A 15,075-nucleotide genomic window follows, 5' to 3' on the forward strand; every position below is an offset into this window, starting at 1 on the left:
CTCACGGAGAAATTCTTTCTTACAAGCCCTTAACCAACAGTCCGGTTTTAAGAAAAATAAGTGTTCAGAAATAGATTAGTAAAACATTTTTCATAAAAGTTACAAATAATTAAACAGCAGCAGTAAAATAACAATAGCGAGGCGATATACAGGGGGACTGGTACAAAGTCAATGTACGGGGACACCGGTTAGTCAAGGTAATTGAGGTAATATGTACATGTAGGTAGAGTTAAAGTGACTATGCGTAGATAATTAACAGAATTTGTGTTCAAACACCCATACTAACATACTGTATACGACATACTTAATGAGTATATACTACATACTATATACTATTAGTTAATTTTAGTATACTGTAAATGAACAGTATCCTTTCAGAGAGCGCTGTAAATTCAGAGGTTGTCAGATTGTCCGTTTCGGCTCCTAACAATTGCAGTCAAGCACCTAAACTAACGTTGGCTAGCTTGCTAACTACTTCCAAACACAAATGAGACCATTCTGACCATTTTACTCGCCCTAGCAGAGCCGATTAGGCAGTTTTCATGTTATCCAGAGCGTTGATGACTGTAACTGTGCTGCTGGCAACAATTTAATTACGTTTTTTTGCCCATTACTGACACCGGCCATATTCGTAAATACATATTCTCCGCTCTGGTACACTCAGACGAGAGTGCTCTGAAATCGGAGATAATTTACGAAAACACCCGAAAGTCCATTGAGAACGCACGCGGACTATACCATTTATCTAAGCTAAGAATGACAGGAATAATCAAGTCAATAAACATTAGGAATGGGAGTGGCAATTAGTTAGGAATGAGAGTGGCAACGCAAATAGTCTAGATAGCTTTTGGAGAAGGAGGCGAGGAGAGGGGACGTGAAATCAAGGTAAAGCAATTGAGATTCTCCCCAAATAGCGTGCACAGGTTCTAGGATAGGACAGGGTTGATTTAGGCTGTTGTGCCTCTGCTTCATAATAACATGGTTACCATAATTCCCTGAATAGAGGGGCACCACCACCCTGCTACAACTGTACCAGTGTAACACTGAGAGGCACTGTTGTAATACTAATGACCAACGGATAATGACGAGGCATCAAAAAAACGGAGGCTACTACATCATATTAAATATGATTGTATTTTGAAGTATCAGTCCATTCAAATGTATTGCTAAATATGTATTCTACATGGTGCAGTTTTATAGGGAAAGGTAAATACATTGAAAAAACTACTACAAAATAAACTAGATATTTCATAAATTAAAACAGTCATGGCTGGACATTGATGGACATTTCTCACTATTGTCTTGTCTTATAATTAAGATGGTGATGATAATTATTATTATTAGGCCTAGTACATGTTGTTACAGTTACAGGTTGCAAATAGCAAGTTTTAGTTGAACTGATTCATCAGGTGTTCAGGTAAATCGTCAAGGAATTGCATCAGTGAAATCCCATTAAGACGTAAATTAAACAAATATGTACATTTGGATCCCGGAAGTCGCCTTGCCTGAATCCTGTTCAACTCAAATCCTTCTGACTGCGCGTCGCAAGTGTAGCTGGAGAAGGAAGTGACAGATGAGTGAGATTATCCACGACGACGCAAGAGCAACCTACCGGTGGTTACCGTACACAGGCGATTCAGACGGAGCGAACAGGTTGGTGGCTCGTAGAAAATGGGCAACGTTGACTCCAAACTCAACTTCAGAAAAGCTGTGATACAACTGACAACCAAAACACAGGTTTGTTGAAATAATAACTCTCTTTTGGGTAGGCTAATGCAGAGTTTAAATATTTATGAACAGTTCTGTTTTTCAAGATACAAATAGCAAATCTAGTGCGCCAGATGGTAGCTTGTATTTGACACATGGATGAGAGGGTGGATAAATATGGTAAGGGCGACCGTCTGTCTAAAAACAGGGGTTACTGGTTTGTCTAAATGTAAACTTTTAATTCAAATGTAGGTATAAGATATATATATATATATATATATATATATTAGGCTATATATATGAACTGACAATTAGATTAATTGTAGGGCATTGTTATAAATACTGCCAATTTGTGTTATAGAATTGTAGACTCGTAACTTGGCAACAATGTTTCTATTTTGTAATCGAATGTGGCATTGTAATCGTAATTCTGTAGTTCCAATATAAACCCCCACCAAGAGGCTGAGGTGGATCTGATGCAGAGCTACAATGAGATGCAGGTCTGAATACAGTTCATTCAGTGCCTGCTGTTGTGGCTGGCACTTGAAGTGATCAGTTGCACGGTTTCCCCGACAATTCAGCTGTTGGAAAATACACACAAAAAAAACAGGGTAATCTAGATAACGTTACCAGCTACATTTCTGATGTTGTGGTTGTTGAATGAATCATAACATTCAGACAATGTGGCTGATTTTAATGTGGGCTGAAATACATTAAAGTTAGACAAATAAACATCAGTCTAAACTGCAGTGTATACGTTATATTTACTCTGTCATCAAGGACGTTCTGGAAAGATCTTAGAACAACTGGTATTATAATAGAATATGTAAATCAAGAACATGTGAAGTAGGCCAGTAGCTGAATATATTGTCTGACAAGAACATGTGAAGTTGGCCAGTATCTGAATATATTGTCTGACAAGAACATGTGAAGTTGGCCAGTAGCTGACTATATTGTCTGACAAACATGTGTTCCATCATATGTCTACTTCTTTGGCCGGTTTCCCGGACACTCACTCACCCACCCGCTCACTCACTCACCCGCTCGCTCACTCACCCACCCGCTCACTCACCCACCCGCTCACTCACCCACCCACTCACTCACCCACCCACCCACCCACCCACCCACCCACGCATCCATCCAACCATCCATCCATCCAACCATCCATCCTGGACTAAAAGGCAATAAAGAATCTCTATCAAAAGTTATTAAGTATTATGTATACGGGGAACTGGCCCCTGACGTTTCTTTCTGTCTATATTTAACTGTTTTCCTCCTGTAGGCTACAGCCAAGCAGGTCTCTCTCTCCTCCTGTAGGCTACAGCCAAGCAGGTCTCTCTCTCCTCCTGTAGGCTACAGCCAAGCAGGTCTCTCTCTCCTCCTGTAGGCTACAGCCAAGCAGGTCTCTCTCTCCTCCTGTAGGCTACAGCCAAGCAGGTCTCTCTCTCCTCCTGTAGGCTACAGCCAAGCAGGTCTCTCTCTCCTCCTGTAGGCTACAGCCAAGCAGGTCTCTCTCTCCTCCTGTAGGCTACAGCCAAGCAGGGCTCTGTCCTTCTGTAGGCTACAGCCAAGCAGCTCTCTCTCCTGTAGGCTACAGCCAAGCAGGTCTCTGTCCTTCTGTAGGCTACAGCCAAGCAGGGCTCTGTCCTTCTGTAGGCTACAGCCAAGCAGGGCTCTGTCCTTCTGTAGGCTACAGCCAAGCAGGGCTCTGTCCTTCTGTAGGCTACAGCCAAGCAGGGCTCTGTCCTTCTGTAGGCTACAGCCAAGCATCTCTCTCTCCTGTAGGCTACAGCCAAGCAGCTCTCTCTCCTGTAGGCTACAGCCAAGCAGGTCTCTGTCCTTCTGTAGGCTACAGCCAAGCAGCTCTCTCTCCTGCAGGCTACAGCCAAGCAGCTCTCTCTCCTGTAGGCTACAGCCAAGCAGGTCTCTGTCCTTCTGTAGGCTACAGCCAAGCAGGTCTCTCCTCCTGTAGGCTACAGCCAAGCAGCTCTCTCCTCCTGTAGGCTACAGCCAAGCAGCTCTCTCCTCCTGTAGGCTACGGCCAAGCACCTCTCTCTCTCCTCCTGTAGGCTACAGCCAAGCAGCTCTCTCCTCCTGTAGGCTACGGCCAAGCACCTCTCTCTCCTCCTGTAGGCTACAGCCAAGCAGCTCTCTCTCCTCCTGTAGGCTACAGCCAAGCAGGTCTCTCTCCTCCTGTAGGCTACAGCCAAGCAGCTCTCTCCTCCTGTAGGCTACGGCCAAGCACCTCTCTCTCTCCTCCTGTAGGCTACGGCCAAGCACCTCTCTCTCTCCTCATGTAGGCTACGGCCAAGCACCTCTCTCTCTCCTCCTGTAGGCTACGGCCAAGCACCTCTCTCCCTCCTCCTGTAGGCTACGGCCAAGCACCTCTCTCCCTCCTCCTGTAGGCTACGGCCAAGCACCTCTCTCCCTCCTCCTGTAGGCTACGGCCAAGCACCTCTCTCCCTCCTCCTGTAGGCTACGGCCAAGCACCTCTCTCCCTCCTCCTGTAGGCTACGGCCAAGCACCTCTCTCCCTCCTCCTGTAGGCTACGGCCAAGCACCTCTCTCCCTCCTCCTGTAGGCTACGGCCAAGCACCTCTCTCCCTCCTCCTGTAGGCTACGGCCAAGCACTTCTCTCTCTCCTCCTGTAGGCTACGGCCAAGCACTTCTCTCTCTCCTCCTGTAGGCTACGGCCAAGCACCTCTCTCTCTCCTCCTGTAGGCTACGGCCAAGCACCTCTCTCTCTCCTCCTGTAGGCTACGGCCAAGCACCTCTCTCCCTCCTCCTGTAGGCTACGGCCAAGCACCTCTCTCCCTCCTCCTGTAGGCTACGGCCAAGCACTTCTCTCCCTCCTCCTGTAGGCTACGACCAAGCACCTCTCTCTCTCCTCCTGTAGGCTACGGCCAAGCACTTCTCTCTCTCCTCCTGTAGGCTACGGCCAAGCACTTCTCTCTCTCCTCCTGTAGGCTACGGCCAAGCACTTCTCTCTCTCCTCCTGTAGGCTACGGCCAAGCTCCTCTCTCTCTCCTCCTGTAGGCTACGGCCAAGCACCTCTCTCTCTCCTCCTGTAGGCGGATGTACCTGATCCCTGTCTGTCTGTTCATCTCCCCCAGCCCGTGGAGGCTACGGACCATGCCTTCTGGGACCAGTTCTGGGCGGATACTGCCACTACCGTCCAGGATGTGTTTGCTCTGGTGCCGGCAGCGGAGATACGAGCTGTCAGAGAAGAATCTCCCTCTAATCTGGCAACCCTCTGTTACAAGGTAATCTAGGCTGTGTGTGTGTGCCTGTGTGTGTGGATGTGTTTAACTATACTTGTGGGGACCAGAAGATCGCACAAGAATACTAAACAAACAAAAATTTGACCAACTGGGGACTTTTTTTTTGTCCCCACAAGATCAAATGCTGTTTCTAGGGGGTTTAGGGTTAAGGTTAGAATTTAGTTTTGGATTAGGAGCTAGTATAGGTTTATGGGTTAGGGAAAATAGGATTTTGAATTTTGTGTGTGTGTGTGTCCCTTAACACTCACACCCATATACAGGTTTAAAATGGCAGATTTTGGACATTGACAAGCGGCTAAATATAAACGCGGTGGCTGTACAGTAACATGCTACACGACGTCAGAGGGTCTCCGTTTCACAGCTCTGAATGGGTTTTGACTGACAGACGGTCTGAACTGGAGCACCTCGCGCCACAAGTTGACCCATCCCTGCCTCGAATTGGACAACTCTTGCACCTTTTTTTTGGTTGTCTGAGTGAGGGAAATACTGTAAATTAAGAGGATTTGATTAGACCATAATGTATTTTGAAAGATGAGACGTTGAAGATTCTAAGAAATATCGCTTTGGTGTCATACAAGTAAGCAAAAACACCTGTGAGACCAAACGTGCACTTCACATATCAATGTCATAAAACTCATGTAATGTACAGAGTCAACGTGTATGATCTCTGTGTTTTGATGTACAGTTACATGATGACATGGTGTCATACCCTGGGTTGTCCTGTACAGAATGAGCCAATGTTTGTTCTATTTTGAAGCAAATTTGCCACGGACCAAGCATCTCAATGCACAAATGACTCCATTCTTTGCGGACCTAAAGTACGATCTGCTTCTCTGAATTCTCTACTGAAAGCCTAACACTGTAAGATGGTATTTTATCATTTAGCAAGCCATGTTGTAATAGAACAAGCTTTCAGATGATGCCCACCTGACCCAGATTGCGATTCATAATGGACCGTTTCTGGATTGCGTAATCAACAGTGGGGATGCAGGGTTGTGTTCCTAACAGAACAGCTACAAGTGTCTTCGCTCTAGTTCCTCAACAGCACAGTGAGGCCAGCTCAAAAAAAGCACCTTATAGTTGAAGACTCTTTTTATGAGTCATAAAAGTGCTTTGAAATGACTTCGGAACTGTGGACACTTTGGAGAGGTGTGTGTGTGGCCACTTGGAAACACCAGTTAGTCCTCTACTCAAACCCTTGTCATTGTTTTCGTCTTACGTCACACCTACCCCACATTTCGTCTTACGTCGCACCTACCCCACATTACCCCTTTGTTGAAAATAAGAATTTGTTCTTTAACTGACTTGCCTAGTTAAATAAAGGTCAAATTTTAAAAAAATGGTGTGATGGTGGGGCTGTGTTCCAAACTGAACAGCTACAAGTGTGCTCGCTCTGGTTCCTCAATGGTACAGTTTGGAAAGCAGCTTATAGTTGAAGACTTGCAGACCAGTTTGACTTCTCACTCAAACCCTCGTTGTTGTTTTACGTCACACCTACCCCACATTTTCCAAGAATATTCTTAGAATGTTCCTGAATGTATTCAGAGTATTTTCAGATTTCGTTATCAACACATGTGGTCGAGAAGCACAGTAAATGTCAAAATGCACATAAAATCAATAGTGTAATGTTTGGATTCAGCCTTGTGTCAGGTGAACTGTAGTATCCTCACCTTTAAGTCTAATACTTATCCCCATAATCTTTCCCTTTTGATTGTTACCATGGTTATACATATGTGGTCCATATTTCTTCGGTAAGAAACATTTCAGAGTGGGGCAGTGGTCTGAGGCATTGCATCGCAGTGCATTTTGTGGCGGGCCGGGCGCAATGCATGCTGACACCGTTGCCAGGTGTACGGTGCTTCCTCCGACACATTGGTGCCGGTTGGCTTCCAGGGGGAAGTGGGTATTGTATCACGAAGCAGTGCGGCTTGGCTGGGTTGTGTTTCAGAGGACGCGCGCGGCTCTCGACCTTCGCCTCTCCCGAGTCCGCGCGGGAATTGCAGTGATGGGACAAGACTGAAACTACCAATTCAATACCACAAAATTGGGGAGAAAAAGTAAATGAATTAAGTTAAAAAAAAAACTTTCAATGTAGCCTTAACCCTATAGGCTACTTCCCAGGAGATGTAAGGGGTTAACCTTTTGTTTGTCTACCTTGGATACAGTTTAGAATGTAGCACAATGCAAGTAGTACAGTAACATTACTGTGGACATATTCTGAGTGTGTTTAGTGGTGCTGTAACAGGTGTATTCTGAGTGTGTTTAGTGGTGCGGTGCTGTAACCGGCGTATTCTGAGTGTGTTTAGTGGTGCGGTGCTGTAACAGGCATATTCTGAGTGGTGCTGTATTGTAACAGGTGTATTCTGAGTGTGTTTAGTGGTGCTGTAACAGGCGTATTCTGAGTGTGTTTAGTGGTGCTGTAACAGGTGTATTTTGAGTGTGTTTAGTGGTGCTGTACTGTAACGGACGTTTTCTGAGTGTGTTTAGTGGTGCTGTACAGGTCAGGTGTTCCATCTGGGTTTGCGTCTAATATGTCTCTTGTGGGTTTTCAATAGAAAGAGAGTGTGTGTGTGTTTGAGCCTTTTCTGTATTTAAACAGAGTCCATTGGTTACCTTGGATACAGTTGGTGTGAAAGGAATGCTAGTGTTTGTTGTTCACAGTTCAGTTGAACGTAAAGGCTTTATTACTGCAGCAGATGGACTGAACTGTTGTTGAATGTTCTGCCTGTGTCGCGCCTCAAGTGTCCACTGGATAAGACCTCAAATGGAAACACTTGTATAAAAGCAATAAATGAAGCAGTTTGTGTGTTGTGTTGTGCTATCGTGTCCATTCCAGGCAGTGGAGAAGCTTGTCCAGGGGGCTGACTCCGGTTGTCCCTCGGAGAAGGAGAGACAGATCGTCCTGAACTGCATCCGTCTCCTCACCCGTGTCCTACCGTATATCTTTGAGGACGCAGACTGGAGAGGCTTCTTCTGGTCCACCGTGCCTGGTGCCGGGAGAGCCGGGGTGAGTGTACTGTTCTCCTCATCTTGGCTGAGGTTAAACTGACCAGAACCGGCACCCTTCCAATAGAGAGAAGAAATGCTGTGCAGATGTGTTCTGTGCTACCCGAGCCCATTGGACATTTTGAACCTTTTGAAGGTGTGATTTCATCATGTATGCAATTTGTGTATCAGAGGTCATATGAATTATTATTAGTTTGTTTGAGACTCACTTTTCGGTTCCCTTCATTTTTGTCTCCCCTTGGCAAATTTAAGAGGGATGCTCACTGCCAAGGATGCTAGCCTCTGTCTCCACTTGCTAGCCTCTTTCTCGAGCTCTCTGGCAGCTTGAGTTGAAAAGATTGCCTGTTATGCAATCCATTAAATTAACTCAGTCTCTCAGAATCAGTGTGTGTTCTCTTCTCCCTATGACCTTACATCAGCATGCCTGCTATGTCTCTACAGAGAGAGCGAGAGAGAGAGACGTGATTGGTTCAGACTAGTGAGTTCATGACTGCTTCACCATAGTCCTTACCCAGCACTGTCACTGACTGAACAAATAATTTAAATTCTGGTTGAATTACTTTATGTACAGATAGATGTGCTTGTTTACAGATCATTGGATAGAGGATTGTTTTTCTCATGGTGAAAAGCATTCTGGGAAATTAGCACCCAAGATTCACTGTGTCGTGGGTTGGAGAGCCGACAACCCACTCCGGGTTTGATCTTTCACCCTTTTCAGCTTTGTATGGATCAGATCTTCTACTTGGATCTGTGAGTTCTCCACTCTGGTACTGTCTGGACCCCACTACTCCAGCTACTGCTGTGTTGTCTGGTGGGAACTGTGTCTATTCAGGTTTTCAAAGCTCTGACCTGCCAGTGTTGTAAGATCTGACCAAGCAGGGTTGTGTTCATTAGGGCACACCTTACACACAGTTTTTCAAATATCTTGATAACACACACACACAAAAAAAAATGTTTGTTGATTTTTGGACAAGATTATGTTGTGCCTCCCCATTTCAGTCTGTTTTCATGCCTAATGAACACTATCCTGAGGTTGAGAGAGCTCTTTGAGTGGGGGATTTCCTTCTCCCTTAATGTCTGCTAATTGTTGAGCCAGCTGGGTCTCCTGTTACCTGGCCTGAAGAGCACCTCAGCCTGCCTGAACAGTGCTCATATTGTGCCCCCCTCCCTCTTGCATCCCATGCATCCCTCCTGGACAATGGTTGAATTGAAGAGGTATTGGATAACCTTTTAATTAAAGTGAGAGGCTGGATGGGTGAATGGTGAACTATTATGGGAATGGGAGTGAATGCAGAATGTCTGTAGCAATCAATGAGGAGGCATTCTGTACTACACTTAGATTTGGACTGGGTGATATATTTCTGCCACATTCTTTATGCAGTTCTACTGAGCCCATCATGTACTACAGTAATGATATATATATACATGCACTATTAGTATCTCAATGACATGTTTCCTGTGACCGAGCTCTTTCTCTCCTAGCAGGATTGATTGATTTGACAGTTAAAGAAAACACATACTTGAAAAAATATATATAAAAAAATGTTTTAAATGTGAAAATAACACAGTCAGATTTATAGTATTTCTGTTGTGGTTCCTAAAGTTTTATTTTATTTGACCTTTATTTAACTAGGCAAGTCAGTTAAGAACAAATTCTTATTTTCAATGACAGCCTAGGAGCAGTGGGTTAACTGCCTGTTCAGGGGCAGAACGACATTACCTTGTCAGCTCGGGGGTTTGAACTTGCAACCTTCCGGTCACTAGTCCAACGCTCTAACCACTAGGCTACCCTGCCGCCCCAAGTCCATGGAGTAAAACAAAGAAACACATTGTTAAAGGGATACTTTGGGATTTTGGCAATGAGGCCCTTTATCTACTTTTCCCAGAGGCAGATACACTCGTGGATACCGCTGTTATGTCTCTGAAGAAGTAAGTTAAAGGTGTTTTCATGAACCAATGCTAACTTCTGTTAGCACAATGAATGGAATTATATTTATTTATTTATTTAACTCGGCAAGTCGGGTAAGAACAGAATCATATTTTACAATGACGGCCTACCCCGGCAAAAACCGCACAACGCTGGGCCAATTGTGCGCCGCCCTACAGGACTCCCAATTACAGCCCGGATGTGATGAAGCCTACATTCAAACCAGGTACTGTAGTGACACCCCCCCCCCCCCCACAGATCTAGAGGATATTTAGAAAGCTCTCTGCCTAGGTGAACTCACATGGGAACCACGGACCGAGGATGAAGGTGGTGGTGCAGAGGAGGAGGAGGAGAAGAATTAGATTGTGTCTTAGGAGGAGAAGGATGATGTCTTATCTCCCAGCAGGATGAAGGTGATGATGATGATGATGGAGCGAGGCCCTTGGCTGAGTCTCTCCTCCTGGCTGTATCTGACCTGCTTTTCTGTCCAGACTTCACCGTCCAGAGCCACAAGAGGACAGGTTTGGTGAGTAACCCCCTCCACTTCGGACAAACACTCTTGAGAGAAATTTGTCTTGACCAGCGAGGAATAAACAGATAATATAAACTGGACAATCGTTCTGTATTTTTTTTGAGGGGCCAAATTGTAATTCAAGATCTGTGCACATAAAGGACGTTTATGTGGACATTTGCACGGAACCCAAGCTAGGATTGGTCCGTAAGTGAACACAATGTCCCAGAATATCTCCTCTGTACAGGCAGTGGTTCAGGGTTAATGAGTGACTCCAGTGCACAGCGGGAGCCGTGTGAGGTGAGGTGTGGCCCTCAGGCATGTTTGTTAACTGGGCTGAGAAAGGAGGAGGGTGTTAGACACTCCTTATCCACTGAGCAAACACCTCCATGGTGTTGTTGGCTGGACAGGGCCCATTGGTGTTAGGCAGGCTGTGAAATAAAGTGGAGCCCTTCCTAATCCCCCCCCCAGTTGATCACTCACTCACCGATACACACACACACACAGAACGTCTCTCACTTCCATGGTTAGAGTCAACTATTGAGAGTGAATACTGTCCTGCAAGACTGACTGAACAACATTGTGAACTGAACTCTCTCTTCATATAGTCATCTATGAAGATTAACGAGGCTGCTGCTGACTGTGAGGTTCTAATTAGGTTCTAGTGCAATGCATTCAAATGTCTGCCTGACTGCCACTGTTTTCTCTCTCTGGCGTTGTAGATTGGTCAAGTCAGGTGAGTGCTCCACTCAGGTGGAAGGAAGTGTATACAAAAGTTACACCCCAAATTGCACCCTATTCTCTATATAGTGCTCTACTTTTAACCAAAACCCTGATCAAAATGGGCCCTGATCAATATTAGTGCACTATATACAGATGTGGGATCTTAATTTGACCTGTTTTGTCACAGGAGGGAAATAATCCTGCAGCAGGAGGATTTTAATGTCTGAATAAATATTTAGAACCGGAGCCAAAGGGGGGCAGCTGGAAGCGGTGTTTGTATACAATGCAGTACCATATCTACATTTGACCTGAGATGGTTCAAGTAGACTACGAACAGGCTACAGCGCGTCTCTTGGGAATTCTCATGTGGATTATAATATATGGATATATTTGTAGGAGGAAGATGCATTTTTTTTTTGTTCGGGGAAATGTCATTGTTTTATTACATGTTCAAGGCAACCAATAGGACAAATACATTAATGGTGACCTCGGTGTCTGTCGCTTACAACCGCTGACCCCCGGAACACACGCGCCGGAGTTGGCATGGGTTAGAATCCGACCCACCCTCCTCCCATCTTCTCCATCTTTTCAACACTGTTCTCTCTTTTCAAAAAAAGCTTCATGAAAAATGAACTACACTAGGAGTGGGACTGAGCCACTAGGAGTGGGACTGAGCCACTAGGAGTGGGACTGAGCCACTAGGAGTGGGACTGAGCCACTAGGAGTGGGACTGAGCCACTAGGAGTGGGACTGAGCCACTAGGAGTGGGACTGAGCCACTCCTTAAAAAAATAACTAAAAGAAAGAATTAATCATTGGACAAATAACAATTCGATTGTTAGTGCACTTCCAACATAAAACATGATTTTTAAATAATACAAGGTAGGCTAAATTGATTCATAGAACATGCACCTTAGCAAGCAACAGTAGATGCTATTGCTAACTGATTCCACAATTTAAAGATTTTTTATTTTTTTAAACAATGAACTCTATGCTGAGATTTAGCTTTTAAGCCTCGAATACATTGCAACTTTGCCTTTAAAAAATATATATTTTTAGCTTTTGATTCACACTCTGAATGAAGTAGAGTAGTTTCACCAATGGATCGTTAACCTTTCAAGTAATTTAGGTAGACTAATGTAGGCTCACAGGTTGAACCTGCATCCATCCCACTGGCTGGTCCATCCGGCTGTTTGTCTCTGTTAACCCAGTAGTGTATTACTTAAATGGAGCTCCGTTTATATCAGTCACCCGTTCATGACCGACGGGCCCCGATGCGTCTTAGTTCATGATTCAGCTCTCTGTCACAGCTCTCTGTCACAGTCACAGCTCTCTGTCACAGTCACAGCTCTCTGTCACAGTCACAGCTCTCTGTCACAGTCACAGCTCTCTGTCACAGTCACAGCTCTCTGTCAGTCACAGCTCTCTGTCACAGCTCTCTGTCACAGCTCTCTGTCACAGTCACAGCTCTCTGTCACCCTCTCTGTCAGTCACAGCTCTCTGTCACAGTCACAGCTCTCTGTCAAGTCACAGCTCTCTGTCACAGTCACAGCTCTGGCTCTCTGTCACAGCTCTCTGTCACAGCTCTCTGTCACAGTCCTTTGTGACCTCAGCACTGTCACCCATTTTGACAATCATGAAGCTCTCTTCACAGTCACACTCTCTGACAGTCACAGCTCTGTCACAGTCACAGCTCTCTGTCACAGTCACAGCTCTCTGTCACATGGTTTGTAGTCCATGTTTAGTTAACCAAACAATCATTTCATTCAGTCACAGTTTTCACATGTCACAGTCACAGCTCTCTGTCACAGTCAACAATAACATTAAAATGGAATCTGTCACTCACAGCTCACTATGCTCTTGTCACAGGTCACTCTCGGTGTCACAGCTCTCTGTCTCACAGCCTCTGTCACCCAGGACACAGTCACAGAGCTCTCTGGACATCACAGTCCATAGTCACAGCTCACAGCTCTCTGTCACAGTCACATCTGGGAGGCAGGAGTGGGTCACAGCTCTCGGTCACAGTCACAGTCACAGTCCCCCACTCAACTGTCACAGCTCTCTGTCACAGTCACACCTGTCAGCTCTCTGTCACAGGTGTCACAGCTCTCTGTCACAGTCCAGGGAAGATGGAGAGCTCTCTGTCACAGGGGAGTCAATCACAGCCTGAATTACTAGATCTACTTGTGTAGGATAGGTCACATAATCAATCAATATGGTGACAATTCCACTTGATTCATCGGTCACAGGGGTCACAGTCACATGTCACAAACTGTCACAGTCACACCATGCTCTCTGTCACAGTCACAGCCCTCTGTCACAGTCACAGCTCTGTCAGTCACACAAGTGCCTGTAGAGCTCTCTGGGGCTCTGTCACAGTCACAGCTCTCGGTGATTTTAGAGATGATATTTCATATTTTTCTCTCTGTCACTGTCTTGTCACAGTCAGGACAGGAGCTGCAGTCACAGCTGCTCACAGCTCTCTGTGACTCTGTCACAGTTCTCTGTCACAGCTCTCTGTCACATCACAGCTCTCTGTACCTGTCAGCCACCCTCTGCTGACAGCTCTCTGTCACAACATCCTGTCAGCTCTCTGTCACCCCTGGCTCTCTGTCACAGTCACACTCTGTCAGTTCTGTCACGCTCTCTGTCACAGACAACAGGTCACAGCTCTCTGTCACAGTCTCTGTCACAGTCACAGCTCTCTGTCACAGTCACAGCTCTCACAGCTCTCTGTCACAGCTCTCTGTCACAGTCACAGCTCTCTGTCACAGCTGTCACTGAGCTCTCTGAAGATTGTGGTCTGAAGTCACAGCTCTCTGTCACAGTCACAGCTCTCTGTCACGCTGTAATCACTAACTCTCTTTCACAGTCACCTCCTCCCAGTCACAGTGCCCTGCCTCTCTTCACAGCTCTCTGTCCTCAACGTGGTGTGTGCACAGTCACATGACGTCACAGCTCTGTCACAGGTGTCACAGTACGGTCACATCTCTCTGTCACACAATCACCTGATGTTCTCTGTCACAGTCACAGCTCTCTGTCACAGAGGTCACAGTTGTCACAGTGGAGCAGCTCTCTGTGCTGTCACAGGCTCTCTGTCATCACAGTGACTCTGGAGTCACGTCACAGGTCACAGTCACAGCTCTCTGTCACAGCCGCAGCACAACACAGCCTGGACCATTCCACAGCTCTCTGTCACAGTGGAGGAGCTCTCTAGAGCTCTCTGTCACAAAGTCACAGTCACAGCTCTCGGTCACAGTCACAGCTCTCTGAGAGCTCTGATTCTCAAATCACCTCTCTGTTCTGTCACAGTATCTGAGAACTGGATCACAGCTCTCTGTCACAGTCAAGCTCTGTCTGTCACAGCTTTTCACATTCTGTTACTCTGTTAGCTCTTTAACTAGCTCTCTGCAAGTCAGCTCTCTTAAGAACAAATTCGGTTATTTTCACATGTCACGGCCTAGCTCTGAACAGTGGGTTAACTGTCTGTTCAGGGGCAGTCAACTGTCACAGTCACAGCTCTCTGTGTCACAGCCTCTGTCAGCTCACAGGGGTCACAGCTCTCGGTCACAGTCAACTCTGTCACAGTGCAACCTTCCGGCTCTCGGTTACTAGTCCAGTCACAGCTCTCTGTCACAGTCACAGCTCTCTGTCACAGGCCAGCCCTGCCACCTCTCACAGCTCTCTGTCTAACCACTAGGTCACAGTCCCTGTCACAGTCACAGCTCTCGGTCACAGTCCAGCTCTCTGTCAACCACTAGGTCACAGCTCTCTGTCCAGCTCCCCTCCACTCTAACTGTCACTAGGCCACCTCTGTCACAGTCACAGCTCTCGGTCACAGTCACAGCTCTCGTCACAGCTCTCTGTCACAGTCACAGCTCTGTCCACTCTAACGGTCACTAGGCTAGCTCTGTCACAGTCA

At 46.0% G+C, this 15,075-nt stretch overlaps 1 protein-coding gene across 1 annotated transcript in view; it reads left to right on the forward strand.

Annotated features, from left to right (window-relative positions):
* Positions 1-1,357: 1,357 nt before the first annotated feature.
* The window catches only part of LOC135524887 (protein HID1-like), a 37,717-nt gene continuing 23,999 nt past the window's right edge, over positions 1,358-15,075 (forward strand). The window contains exons 1-4 of the mRNA XM_064952739.1: positions 1,358-1,737; positions 4,820-4,969; positions 7,824-7,994; positions 10,327-10,446. Of these exons, the coding sequence (XP_064808811.1) occupies positions 1,672-1,737; positions 4,820-4,969; positions 7,824-7,994; positions 10,327-10,446 (507 nt within the window). The 5' untranslated portion in view covers positions 1,358-1,671. The remainder of the gene's footprint in view (positions 1,738-4,819; positions 4,970-7,823; positions 7,995-10,326; positions 10,447-15,075) is intronic.

Source organism: Oncorhynchus masou, chromosome 31 (assembly GCF_036934945.1).
Source record: "Oncorhynchus masou masou isolate Uvic2021 chromosome 31, UVic_Omas_1.1, whole genome shotgun sequence".
Taxonomy (NCBI): domain Eukaryota; kingdom Metazoa; phylum Chordata; class Actinopteri; order Salmoniformes; family Salmonidae; genus Oncorhynchus; species Oncorhynchus masou.